Below are 13280 nucleotides of genomic sequence, written 5' to 3'. Positions count from 1 at the left end.
ATATTGTACTCCCTTTCTAAGCATGTATTATGACTTGGGTGGTGGGTGAGAAGCTGTAGAGCACGGGTGTCAAACTTATGGTGTCACATTTGCCATCACATGACATTTTTCAACATTTTTCCCATTCATGGAGCTGGGGTGGGCATGGCCTGCGGATTGCCAGTTTGACATCTCTGCTGTAGAGAAACTGAGTTAAAACACATTATTTTAGGTCTTGTTGCTTAGAGATGCATGCATGTGTGAACACAAACATATATTAAGGTGACCAGATTTTAACATTGGTAAAGAGGAACATTGTGGGCGTGGCTTATTTTGTGGGCGAGGCTAGCTGGTCATGTGACTGGGTGGGCGTGGCTAGCTGGTCATGTAACCGGGTGGCCATGGCTATGTGTATAGGGTAAGGTGAACAGATTTTAACATTGGTAAGAAGGACACCATTGTGGGCGTGGCTTATTGTGTGGGCGTGGCTTGGAGGCCATGTGACTGGGTGGGCGTGGCTAGCTGGTCATGTGACCGGGTGGCCATGGCTATGTGTATAGAGACTACTCAGAGGGCTGAAAAGTCATTTCTGACAGGTCCTCACACTTTTGACTGGTCCTCACACTTATGACCATCCTCACATTTATGCCCGTGCAGCATTCTTAACAACCATGTCACTCATTTCACAACTGCTTCTCTTCACCATGATGACAAGATAGGGCAAAAATGTAAAATGTGAGGACAGTCGTAAGTTCGAGGACTGGTCAAAAGTGCGAGGACCAGTCAAAAATAACTTTTTCAGCCCTCCAAGTAGTCCATATGCACAAAAGGACTAACTAGAGGGCTGAAAAAAGTCATTTCTGACAGGTCCTCGCACTTTTGACTGGTCCTCACACTTATGACCATCCTCACATTTATGCCCGTGCAGCATTCTTAACAACCATGTCACTCATTTCACAACTGCTTCTCTTCACCATGATGACAAGATAGGGCAAAAATGTAAAATGTGAGGACAGTCGTAAGTTCGAGGACTGTTCAAAAGTGCGAGGACCAGTCAAAAATAACTTTTTCAGCCCTCTGAGTAGTCCATATGCACAAAAGGACTAACCAGAGGGCTGAAAAAAGTCATTTCTGACAGGTCCTCGCACTTTTGACTGGTCCTCACACTTATGACCATCCTTACATTTATGCCCGTGCAGCATTCTCAACAACCATGTCACTCATTTCACAACTGCTTCTCTTCACCATGGTGACAAGATAGGGCAAAAACGTAAAAAGTGAGGACAGTCGTAAATTCGAGGACTGGTCAAAAGTGTGAGGACCAGTCAAAAATAACTTTTTCAGCCCTCTGAGTAGTCCATATGCATAAAAGGATACAATAATAGAGAGGGATGAAGGAAGGGAAGGGAAATTAGAGTAGGAGTGACGGTAAGAGAGGGAGGAAGAGAGGAGGAGAAGGAGAAAGGAAGAGGAAATAGGGAGGAGAAGAAGAGGGTGGGGGGAAGAGAAAGTAAGAAGGAAAGAAAAGAGAGGTGGTAGGTTTGAGGAGAAAGATTGCTGTACAATAAAAAAGATGAAAGGGAAGAAAGCCAACCCCAAACAAATATAAAGATATTAAGATAAAGAATGAATTGTTAAACTTTAAAGAATAAAAGAGAACAAATATGAATAAATAGCAATAATTAGAAACACACATACAAACATACAATGTATTTTCTTTGAACAGAATATTTGGCTGGTTCACAAATTTAAACAGTGTTTAGTCATTTCAATTTAATTTACAATTTCTATATTTCCTTTTTGCCATATTTATTCCTCATCTATTTTTTTAAAAAAACAATATTAGCCTTCATCCTCATCTCTAATCTTAATCAAATTCAATTTTTCCCTTCTATTCTATATTATACCCCTTCCCATTGTCATCTATTTTTATATCCATCCTCACATTGGTTAATTATGTAATATGAGTTGTTTAATACAAATTCAACATTTTAATATAAATCAATTAGTTATATAACTATCTTTTTTGTATATTAATCAATATGAACATGAATATTCCAATTATTTCCATGCAATCCAATTTCTTACAAATCAATTAATTATATTTACCAATAATAATAAACCAAATAATTTCCCCAAACCACAACTTAACCATTTCTGCTTTCAACACAGTATACAATTAATAGTATCTCAATTATTACAATTCCCTAGTTAAAAATAGCTTTTTTTTCTTTTGTGTTTTAAAATCTTGAACTCTCCTCTTTTGCCCTAAATAATTTCCCATTGTTTGCACCTACCTTTTTTGGTGAGGAAAAGGAAAATAAATCTGCTGCCTAATTTTCCAACGTTGCAAGCAAACAGCAAAGCCAACAGCCTGTTTTACTTTCAGTTTCGTTTTGAGCTTGGTTTGCACAAAGAGAAAAAAAAAACTGCTGAGCAATTTAGCAAGAGCAGAGCCCTGCGCAAATCAGCTGAGAGGGCGAAGCCGAGCTAATCAACGTAGGGCGGCCCTTTGAAGCCCCGCGGCAAGAGTTTAAACAGGTTTTTTCCCTCTAGCCATCAGCGGGGACTCAGGAGGCAGCCGGGACTCAGGAGGCAGAATGAAAAATCGGGACTTTTTTAAAACGCCGCGGGACGCGGGACAAATTGCTCAAAAGCGGGACTGTCCCGCCAAAAGCGGGACGTCTGGTCACCTTAACATATATGTGTGTTCAAAGTATATCAGTAGAAGTTCTCTGTGTAATTTTTAATTGTGCATCCAGGATTTGGATTCTCTTTACGACAGCTTGCAGTATTAAGCAGTTGATATTACCCGTTGTACAAAATCAGCACCTGTCCACAACATCTTGAAAAATAGATCTAAAATGTTTTTAAAAACCTTATGAGTATTTGTACTTCATAGATTACACAAGATATGGTGTCCCTATTTCTTTTAAAATAATTTCCCAAAGATTATTGCTGCCATGAAAAAATACATCAGGTCTATTACTTGCACATATAAAATGTTCAATAACGATGTGGATGTGGTACAAATGATGGAAATTTCCACTGGAAATTTTATTGGAAAAAATTATGTTTGCTCTACCTAGATGATAATGAAGGAAGTAGCAGTGATACAGCTCCCCTTTTTCAAATGGCGGGTGATGGCAAGAATACAGACGATATCACTATCCCCATGCTGTTTCTTTTCAACAAAGAAGGAAATATTATTCTTGATGCCATTCAGTCGTATGAAGGTGTAGAAGTGCTGCTTTCAGATAAAGCAAAAGACAGAGGTAAGGACAAAATTGCTGCTTTCTAATAAAGAAAAGGAGGTAAAAGTATATCTTTGTTAAGATTAAAAGCAATCCCAATGAGTCATACAGTACTACTTATTTAATGATCAGTGACTGTTCATATTTACAATAACACTAAATGAGTGGGAGTTACAACTGGGCCTCTCAGTTCCCGCTGTTGCTGTGTCCCCGTGGTCATGTGATTTTCAATGTTCCCTGCTAGCTTCTCAAAAGCAAAGTCAATGGAAAAACTGGCAGGAAGTCAAAGTTGAGTCACAGGAGGTCCTTGCTTAACAGGCTATGCAGTCCTCACTTAATGTCAGCAATCAGGACTGCTGGAATTGCCATTGCTAAACTGTATAGTCACGTGACACAATTTATGTTTGCATCGCTTAGCGATGGCAATTCCAGTCCCCACCATTAATTGAGGACTACCTGTAGTCTTAAATTTCAGTTGTGGAGAATACAGAGAGAGAATTAGAAGGAAAATTTAATCAATTGAAAGTGAAGCTTTTGAAGCTAATAAATGGAAATCTATGCCAGGCTTTCTGAAATAACATTATTTATTAAATACTGTGACTGAATTTCTGTAAGTGAATCCTTACTCTGTGTCACAAAATAAATATATCTTTTAAACAAAACATTTTAGAAAAAAAATGTGTAAGGTGCAGTGCCTTACCTATTGTAGTTAATTAAGGAAATGATGTAGGTTTACCTTTGCAACTTCAGGGATATTAAAATTAGTAGCTCCTAAGCTGTCTATGTAAGAATACAGTGAACTGATTTCTGTTTTTATGGCCCTCCATGATAATACTTGAAGCACAGCAATCAACTTTTCTGCTTGCCAGTTCAAGCCCACAGATGTACATAATATAGGTTTAGAGAAGAAAAATGCATCTTGATATGAATGTGAACTTGGTAAAGTTTATCAGTGAATGTTCATTCTACAATCTTGAAAATAGCATTTTAAAAACAATGCTAAATATTAAAGATGAATTTATTTAGTGGGCCGTGGTCCTACACAGCAAAATCAATCTACATTTTTAAGCATACTAGAAAGATCAGATGATCATAACTTGTAATGCAAACAAGCTTTGTTGCTGCAAATGTACCTTTGCTGATATCATATAACAGACTAAAATTAGGACAAACAGTCTTTCTTGTAGCAAATTCTCATCAAAATCCCTGTGGATTTTGAAGCCTGAATTAACCAACTGCAACCTCGTGAAGACCTTTTTTTGTTTTCAACCTGAATATTTTGTTATTTCTTTAAAGAACATTTCATGCAAAGTATTGCAATGCCAAACTTTTAGATTAGTGTACAAGTATCCAGAAACAGCATAATTTCATTGGGTATTTTTTCTAAGTCTGGAGGACATTTGAGTTGAATTATTTTTAATTATTAAATAAATGCATGTTTAACCCAAAAATTTTAATTGAAAGACTTTGGTCTTACAAAGTCTACTGAGTACTTCCAGGTTCTTGAAAAATGCTAGAGAAAATTCTGAAATACGTATAATAGAAAATGGGGTTTTGGAGATTATAGCAAATTTATAGTTCAAATTCCAAATTTCATCATACATATGTTTTGTTTGTATAAACAACCAAGAGTTGTCTCTATTAGGCATTCATACTTTTTCCTGGAAATGACTGCTATTTCAAATTATAATTTCTGTCAGATCAAGTATCTAAAAAGATTAACAACTGGACCCAAGTTTATTAAACTGAGACATTTCATTACTCATCCAAGTTACTTCTTCCATCAAAAAGCTTTTCTTGTCTGAAAAAATTAGGATAAGTAATGAAACATCTCAGTTTAACAAACTTTGGTCCAGTTGCCATGATTTAACCTTTTTAGATACTTTTGGCCTGGATGATTAAATCTTCATTTTTATACTGTCAGGCCAAGGCACTTAAAAGAGTATTGGTGTATTCCTTTGCCCCTATTATCCCATTGGTACCATCTGAAATGAAAAACAATGTAAATATATGTGCGCAGCTTCTATACATACACCACTAGCATCTCTGATGCTAGTTCTTATCTGTGGAAACTTTTCTTTTCTGTTGAAGTGAGAAAACAGTTCAAAGTATACTTTTGTTTGCCCAAATTTAAAGAAAAGTTTAGTATAGAGAAAGAGCTATGATGTATCTCCTTAACTAATCAGAAATTATTTTAAGATAGCAACTATATTGCAAACTAATATACTGTTGCTTGCAGCTTGGAATGGTACCTATTGATACAGTACTTCAAAAAAAAATATTTCTTGTTACTGAACTAATTTGGGTATTTTAATATAATCAATATTCTTACATTATGAAAATATACTTTAATATAATTACTGAAATATATTTAAATAAGAAAATACATATTTTAAATATGTCAATAATTATATTAAAGTATATTTTCATAATGTAAGAATATTGATTATATTAAAATCTGGTACCCTTCCAGAGGAACTAGAAAATAATATTTTGTATTTATTTATAATCCAAGAGAAGTCATAAAAGCAAAGTATAGTAAATATAGTAAATATAGGGGGGGAAATGCATAGGAAAAAAATAGTAATGTGAAAAAAGCATCAGGTAGTTTCCAAAAACCACGACTCTCAATAGAAATTTTGCAGCCTTTAAGGTTATTTATTTCTTTATTTTTTTATTAATCATAATTCTATGCTGCCCACTCTCCGAGGACTCTGGGTGGCTTACAACAATTGACAGTATACAAAATAGCATATTGCCCCCAACAATCTGGGTCCTCATTTTACCCACCTTGGAAGGATGGAAGGCTGAGTCAATCTTGAGCCGGTGAGATTTGATCTGCTGATCTAGCAGTCAGCTAAAGTAGCTGCAGTACAGCACTCTAACCACTGCGCCACCTCGGCTCCTTTTAGTTCTGAGAATTGATCACATAGAAGAGTGGTTATCACAAAATCACAAGAGCAATTAAAATTTCTGACAATTGGGGCTATGAGTTTTGAGGCTTTTAAACAGAAGTAAAATAAAACACTACTTTAAAAAAGACTCGGGAGAAACTTCACCCTAACTCCTATTTAAGCTAAGGTAGTAGGAAGTATTAAGAGTTAATTGTTAAGGATAAAATAAATTCTGACAAACTAAATTCAGTTACTTTGAATTCTCTTTCTGTGTGTAAATGTTAAGTATGATCCTAACTTTCTCCTGCTGTATGGGGAATATGTTTGCTATCAGATTAAAGCCTTGTCGCCTCCATTTCAGGATTAGAGTATAAGAAGTGTGTGGCACTGTTTTTGAGTGGTTTTTCTTGCTCCACGGCCAGTTCTAGTCAGTGTTGGTGGTGGGGAGTGGTTGAGCCCTAGTCTGCTACTTGTGGGGTGCCTCAGTACTCTATACTCTCCACCCTCCTTGTATATGTCTACATGAGGCCACTGGGAAAAGTCATTTGTGATTTGGAGTGTCATCAATATGCAGATGATATCCAGTGATACATCTCTAACTCTGGCTGTCCTGTGAAGCTGTTGAGGTTCTTTCCCATGTATGGAGTTTGTGAGGGCCTGGATACAAAAGAATAAGTTGTCTTCAATTCTGCCAAAATTAAATAGGTTTGGGTTTGGGGACCCACTCATTTGGAAATTGAAGAGTTTCCATAATTTTGAATAGGGTGGCACTACCCTATTCAGACTAAGTGCACAATCTGGGGATTCTCCTGAATTCATAGCTCCTGCTCAACAGGTGGCAGCTCTGGCAAGTGAGGCCTTTGCACAACTGCAATTTGTGTGCTAGTTGCACCTATTCCTGGACTGAGATGCCCTGCTCACAATCAATCACTCCTTAGTCACCTTCCAAGTAGACTACTGCAGGAGCTTCAGTTACAATGTATGGAGACCATCCAGAAGCTTCAGTTAGTCCAGAATGCAGCATGTGGGTAGTTATGAGCGCATCTCATTATGCTATGTAACACTGCTACTGTGTGAACTGGACTGGCTTTCATAATCTTCTAGATGCGATTCAGAGTGATGGTTGTCAGTTTAAAAACCCAGTATGGCATAGACTTGGGTTATTTGAGGGACTACCATATCCAAAGAACGTCTCCCCACCCCACATGCTCCCATAGGGAGGATACGCCCCAAGTCCTTTCTTTTAAATCTTGTTATGGGATGTCTGAATCATGTCTTTTCTGTGGTTGCTCCTCTTTGGAACATTGTGTTCTCCCATACACAACAGGCCCAACTCTCATTTTTAAGAAAGTTGTTAAGAACTGGCTCCCTTACCTCCCCTGCCATTAGAGGCCAGTTGAATGGAGTCCTCTTTTGGTTATTCCGTTATGGTTCATTGCCATTTCTATATTTTGTATTTTATATTTATATAAAGTTTTTTTTTTCATGTTATATAGTGGGAGGGGGTGTTGTTTGTTTTCATGCTTTTTGCTGCCCAGAGTCACACTATTTGAGTTGGATGGCTTTATAAATCTAACAAATAAATACACACATATAAATAGTTGTTTGAATCCTGTTGAGATCTTATTTAGAGAGGTTTTTTTTTCTAAAGCAGATGCTAAGTAAATAAATGAACTTAATTGAAAATTGGTGGGTTTGTGGATTTATGCACATGTACTTTTTCCCTTCTCCTTGTGCTACCTTTGGAATGTCAGCAACTATATTTAAAGATAAAACGATTCCAAACTACATTATTGATAGCAGTAAGTATTAAAAATATCTGTACATACTTTACCAAGAGAGAGAGATAAAAAGATATTTTGAGATGTTTCCTGATACTACAACTAAGTAAAATGTAAATTAGTCAGCAAGACCTAGACCTTAATTTATGGATAGTTTATGTTTAAAAGTTTTTGGGATGCTGCTGACATGTTGATCCAACAAGAAATGTACAAAATCTAGTTATAGAAATATGCCTATGTTGGGTGCGCTCATTAAGAAAGTTGAGGTATTTTCTTCAGTATCATCACTGCTTTGTCCAAAATCACCACAGCTCAAAAATTTGATGAATATTTTAGATGCACATAAATTATGAGAGGCAATGACTAGTTTCTTAATTATAGCTTCAGGAATCTAGTGTAGTGATCAAAGATTTCTTTTCAAATAATGCTGGAGATTAGGATTCTAAGTACATCCTAATATTAGAATGCTTTGAAAATTTAGATTCAAAATAGGTAAACATGGTTTTGGATGAATTCTGCTAGGCTGTTTATTTTTATGTTTATATGATAGAAGCAGTTGCTTGGGTTAAGGGGAAAAATTTGGTCCCATGGAAATTTAGGTTACTCAGTTTCTTGAGGAGAACATTATCCTTGCTTTAGCAATCAAGTAAGTAATTTATACTGATTTCTTCATAATACTTATCTAACAGATGTAAATCTGAAGAACCTAAAAGGTGTACATTTGGGAGTTTAACTTTGACACTATTAATCATAGTTAAGAAAAAGTCAATTGATATTGCTTATGGTAATATGGTACTTCTAGCTGGAAGTAAACTAGAAATGTGTTAAATAATTGTTTTTTCCCCTTTACTTCTAAGATTTGGAAATGGAAACCGTGGATCAGATGTCATCTGATAATGATTCCCATAATCAGAAAATGGAAGACATTTCAGCAGATTTGAACTTGGTCTCTCAAGATTCTGAAGGAGAAGCTGATATGAGCTCATTTGCAGAATCAGACAGCAACAGTGTTTCTCAAACAAACCAAGATTCTTGTACTCCTGAATTCCAGGAAACTAGCAGTAGCAGTCAAGCATCAGAACAGGATAATCATCCTGAGGAACAGTCAACAATTGAGACAGATTCCAATCCCAGTAATAACTGGAGTAATAAAGACCAATCTATGGAATCAATATTAGCTGATTGGAATGAAGACATAGAAGCATTTGAAATGATGGAAAAAGATGAACTATAACTTTAAATACTTTGCTTGTGAACTTCACCAAGGAGATAATGGCCCTGATACCTGAAATTCAAAAAGAATTGTTCAGTATTGTGACAAGCAGCCAGGTTTTTATTGGCAAAAGCCAGCATGTGTTATAATTTGAACTGGGTTTTTTTTTTTTTTTTTGTTTACCTTGTTTTTAAAAATGGGAATGTGCAATCGACCCATTTGCAGAGTTCCTTTGTATGGTGCTGTAATACAGAAGGTTCATTCAGGGAATGATATGAATTCTTCCTGTGTTTCAGATTGTTGTGGGTTAGCTTAGCATAGTCTTCGGGAGGCAAAGAAATGACTGCAGTGGGATTAATGCACCAGTGAGACTGAATGGCCAGCTGTAGCTTTACATCTTGGCCTATAAAGGCCACGAATGGCAGGTGTGACAATGCTGTTTTTGAGAGTCAATATTGTATCTCAAAGTCTTTTTGGAGACTTGGTGGAAAATAGTTTGTTGTGCCTTTATGATGAAGGCGAAGCAGTGGGCAGCTGTGATTGTTTTGTGCCACTTAATGTAGTAAGTGTGCTGTACCTCCTTATCACTTCTTCCATTTTATCACTTTGAAGAATGACCAATTCACTTGGATGTTATTCTTTTTCTTAATTCAAGACAAGATAGTTTATAAACCAAAGACAATGTGTTCTGTTAACAAAAATGAAGAAGAAAAACTGGATAATTCTTAAAGTTGTTTATGCATAATAGGACAAAAGCGCTCTACACTCCCATCACTTTGGTTTTGAATGTTGTGCATGAAATGGCAAGTTCAAAATGAGCCAAATTTAGTATCCTTCCCAGTCTCTGGAAAAGGTATGAAATATCTTGCATTAGGATTTAATTTATTTTGTTCTGCATTTTTTTATAATTAAGTGGGCCTTACATCAAAATCATCCTATTCTGTGCGTATCTTAAAATGTGTGTGTTTTCCTTCTATAAAAAGTGGTCAGTATCTCAACAAGAAATAATGCATTCTTAGCATAATAGAAAGCCAAGCAAAAACTAGTATCATGTGTGGGGTATGCAAAACATGTTGAATTTGAAACCTTTTGACTTCAAATTGGGTGGATCTGTGCTTATTGGAATGCCTTCCTCATCTAGGTTCATAGCAGGTATTTTATGCTTTGCACTCCGAGCACTTCTGGAAAAGTCCTGTTCAAACTTGGAACAGAGCAGTTTGAACTCAGCATGTTTTGAATTCAGGACATTTTGCATGTCGTTAGTATAGTTTTTTTTTTTTTTTTTCAATTGTAGCAGAAATATTTCACAGAATCATGTTTCACAGATGTCTTATGTTTAAATTTAGTTTCCTTAAAAAAAACAACAACCAGTGTAGCAAACAAAGCAAATAAGACTGCCTAACATAATTTCATTTCTCCCCCCCCCATTTTTTTTACTTTTAGGAAGCAAAAAGTCAAATAATTTGACACAGCCATATTGCACTGCGCCCTATACTTGGCCTTTTCATGTATAGCTGACTTGTTGCAAAAATTGACAAAGATCGTATGTTCAAATGCAATATGTTGTATGGGAAGGCTTGTCATACTGCAAGTACGCTTACATTGCATCTCCCTGCAGGCTCCTTAGTACTGAAACCTGACTATCCAATATTGCATTGGATAGCAGATTTCTGGAGGGAACCAATGGCTTCCCTCTAATGCAGCATTTTATTTCCCCATAGAACTGAGTGATAAGAGTGGGTTTCTGTATCAGCAAAAGGTCAACTGCAATGGTATGAGAGTTAAGACAGTTCTGCTTTATATTCTAATTGAGCTGGGGACTGAAGATGGAATGAATTATTCTTTTGCTCTCGTGTGTTTCTTGGTCACAAAAGATTGATACACAGTAAATGATTAAAACCACATTGCGGTTATGTATGTACAGTAGGTAGGTAGGGCAAACTGCTGAAAGGTCCTCCTACAAAAAATTTACAGTGTGTAAAGCAGCCTTTTAAATGTACAGATCAGAATGTTTTTAGGAATTTGATACCTAGGTGAGACTTTTACAGGAATTGGATGCAAATGGTTGTGAGTTTTAGTGAATTAATAAAACAAGTGTCCTTTAACTTTTTAAAAGTTTTTATTTGCATATAATGAACCCCAAATTGTGTTTAGATATGAAGCTTAGTTTTTACGCACTAGGAATCTCTAGGAGAATCAGTACCGGATTCTTTAAAGTGCCCTTTGATAGTTTAGGGCCCTATGGTAGAGAACGAGTTTTGAGCTGACAAAATACATAAAAAACACCTGGAATGTATTGCATATCCAGAATAGGAACACCTTTAGTAAAAGGCTTTTAAAATATTTCTTCTGATTTAGAATAATTTACCGAGCTGCTGTTTTCTTTAATCCTGTAGCAGGACTTGCTCATTTTATTTCTGATAAGATCATTTACTAGTAGTGTCTTCACAAAGCATTTTGGACAGATTCATATCTTTCTGCACAACAACCACTAAATTTTCACCACCTCTTGCATTAACTATTAATTAATGCAGCTCTTTATTAAGAGTTTGCACACCTGCTGTTTCCTATACATACCATGAATGTTAGGTTACACCTGCCATTAAATATCTGCAAATGCTTTGAGTTTTCCTCATTGATTCAGGGATTATTGAAATACTTGCTTGCCATTAGAAAGGAGCATCTGAAAGGTGGTAGTCTACCTCAGATATAGCTTGTCCTTTTTATATATCTAGTTCTTCATCACAGCCATAAGCCTGCTCAACATTAAAAAGGTTTACATATTAACTACATTAACGGCTTTTTGGAGAGAAGTTACCTAATTTAAGATCTTCATATCAGCCTTTTTAGACTACCATTCTGGCACGTTTTATGAGAAGCACGAAAGTCAGCCACTTGCATGCATCTAACCTAAAGGGAAGTCATGCAGAAGTTGGCATAATACTAGTTCATCTCTCATTGGGCTCTTCCTTAACCTGCTTGTTTTGTCTCCATCTTTTTTCCCGTGTGGTTACTTAGTGCAGGTACAAAAGAGATCTGAGGGATGATATTATACCCAACAGTCAGTACAATAAAGAGAGAACATTCTATGAATGCATACCATACATCCACATTTTTGTAAGACTTTTTACCAGCCCAATTTACAGCCATATATTTTCTTATGATGTAATTTATGAAAAAGTCTAAAGGGGTGCTTGTTAACACTACTGTTGGATTTTTCAGTCTGGCGATTTTAAGCGTATACAATATCCCTAAGGGCAAACGTGTACTGTGATGTAAAAGTCTGAGTTCAAAGTGTACATAATCTTTGTATATAAAATTGTCTACTTGATTATAATTGCTGATTGTAAAGATTTAATAAAACATGTAAATATTCTGGTCAAAGTACTGGAATGAATTGTTCATTGAGACTTAATGATTTAAACAAAGTTGATGCTCCTCAAAATAATCTGTGCTCTCCATAAATACATGTATATTCCATTAAATGCATACACATTAATCCAAATTACACATGTACATGCTTCTTTTAAAAGACATGTCTCTGAGAGGAGTGAAAAACAATATGCTAAGACCAGATTGACAATATTTTGGAAGGATTCCTAGCAATTGTGGAATGCACTAAAGTCTGTAGAGGTCTCCTACTGGAGGAATTATGTCATACATCCTCCAGTGCAAGTATGTTCCCAATTATGCATAGCTATGGGCTCCCTGTATTGAATCAACATAAGCATCAGGTATTCAAATTGGAATCTAGGATGAAATAAACACAATATTTTATTTTTGCAGGTGCTCAAGGCTTCCTTCAAAGCTAATTTTCTCAGAGGACTCATCAACATCTTGTGGCCCAGTCCAACGTTTCTCTGCTATCATTTCCTGTTTTGAATCCTTGTTTTACTTGAACTAATAAACCCTTCGTTCTTCTGTAAAGGCGCAGTAGATGTTTTGGGACCTAATTTCTCTCTTTGGGAGATGTAATTTCGGGTAACATTTCCGAAATTTAGGGCTGCCCAGACTGATTACCAAACACTAGACTTAAAGGTGTTCTTTATATCAGCAGAAAGAGAAAGCCATCTTCCTTTGGCCTGGCTTTTAACATCCTGGTGGAGTAGAAGAATGAAGGTGATACCAGTGAACAACTGAAGTCCTGCAGCAGCTCAAG

The 13280-nt window shown here is 36.2% G+C and overlaps 1 protein-coding gene across 1 annotated transcript in view; it reads left to right on the top strand.

Annotated features, from left to right (window-relative positions):
* EDEM3 (ER degradation enhancing alpha-mannosidase like protein 3) overlaps positions 1 to 12505 on the top strand; it is a 43854-nt gene extending 31349 nt beyond the window's left edge. Inside the window, exons 19-20 of the mRNA XM_070940954.1 lie at positions 3069 to 3254; positions 8766 to 12505. Of these exons, the coding sequence (XP_070797055.1) occupies positions 3069 to 3254; positions 8766 to 9142 (563 nt within the window). The 3' untranslated portion in view covers positions 9143 to 12505. The remainder of the gene's footprint in view (positions 1 to 3068; positions 3255 to 8765) is intronic.
* Positions 12506 to 13280: the final 775 nt, after the last annotated feature.

This window comes from Pituophis catenifer, unplaced genomic scaffold (genome assembly GCF_029215685.1).
Source record: "Pituophis catenifer annectens isolate HBS135680 unplaced genomic scaffold, rPitCat1.0.hap2 SCAF_3, whole genome shotgun sequence".
In the NCBI taxonomy this organism is placed as follows: domain Eukaryota; kingdom Metazoa; phylum Chordata; class Lepidosauria; order Squamata; family Colubridae; genus Pituophis; species Pituophis catenifer.
This window is presented reverse-complemented; position numbering and strand designations above follow the sequence as displayed.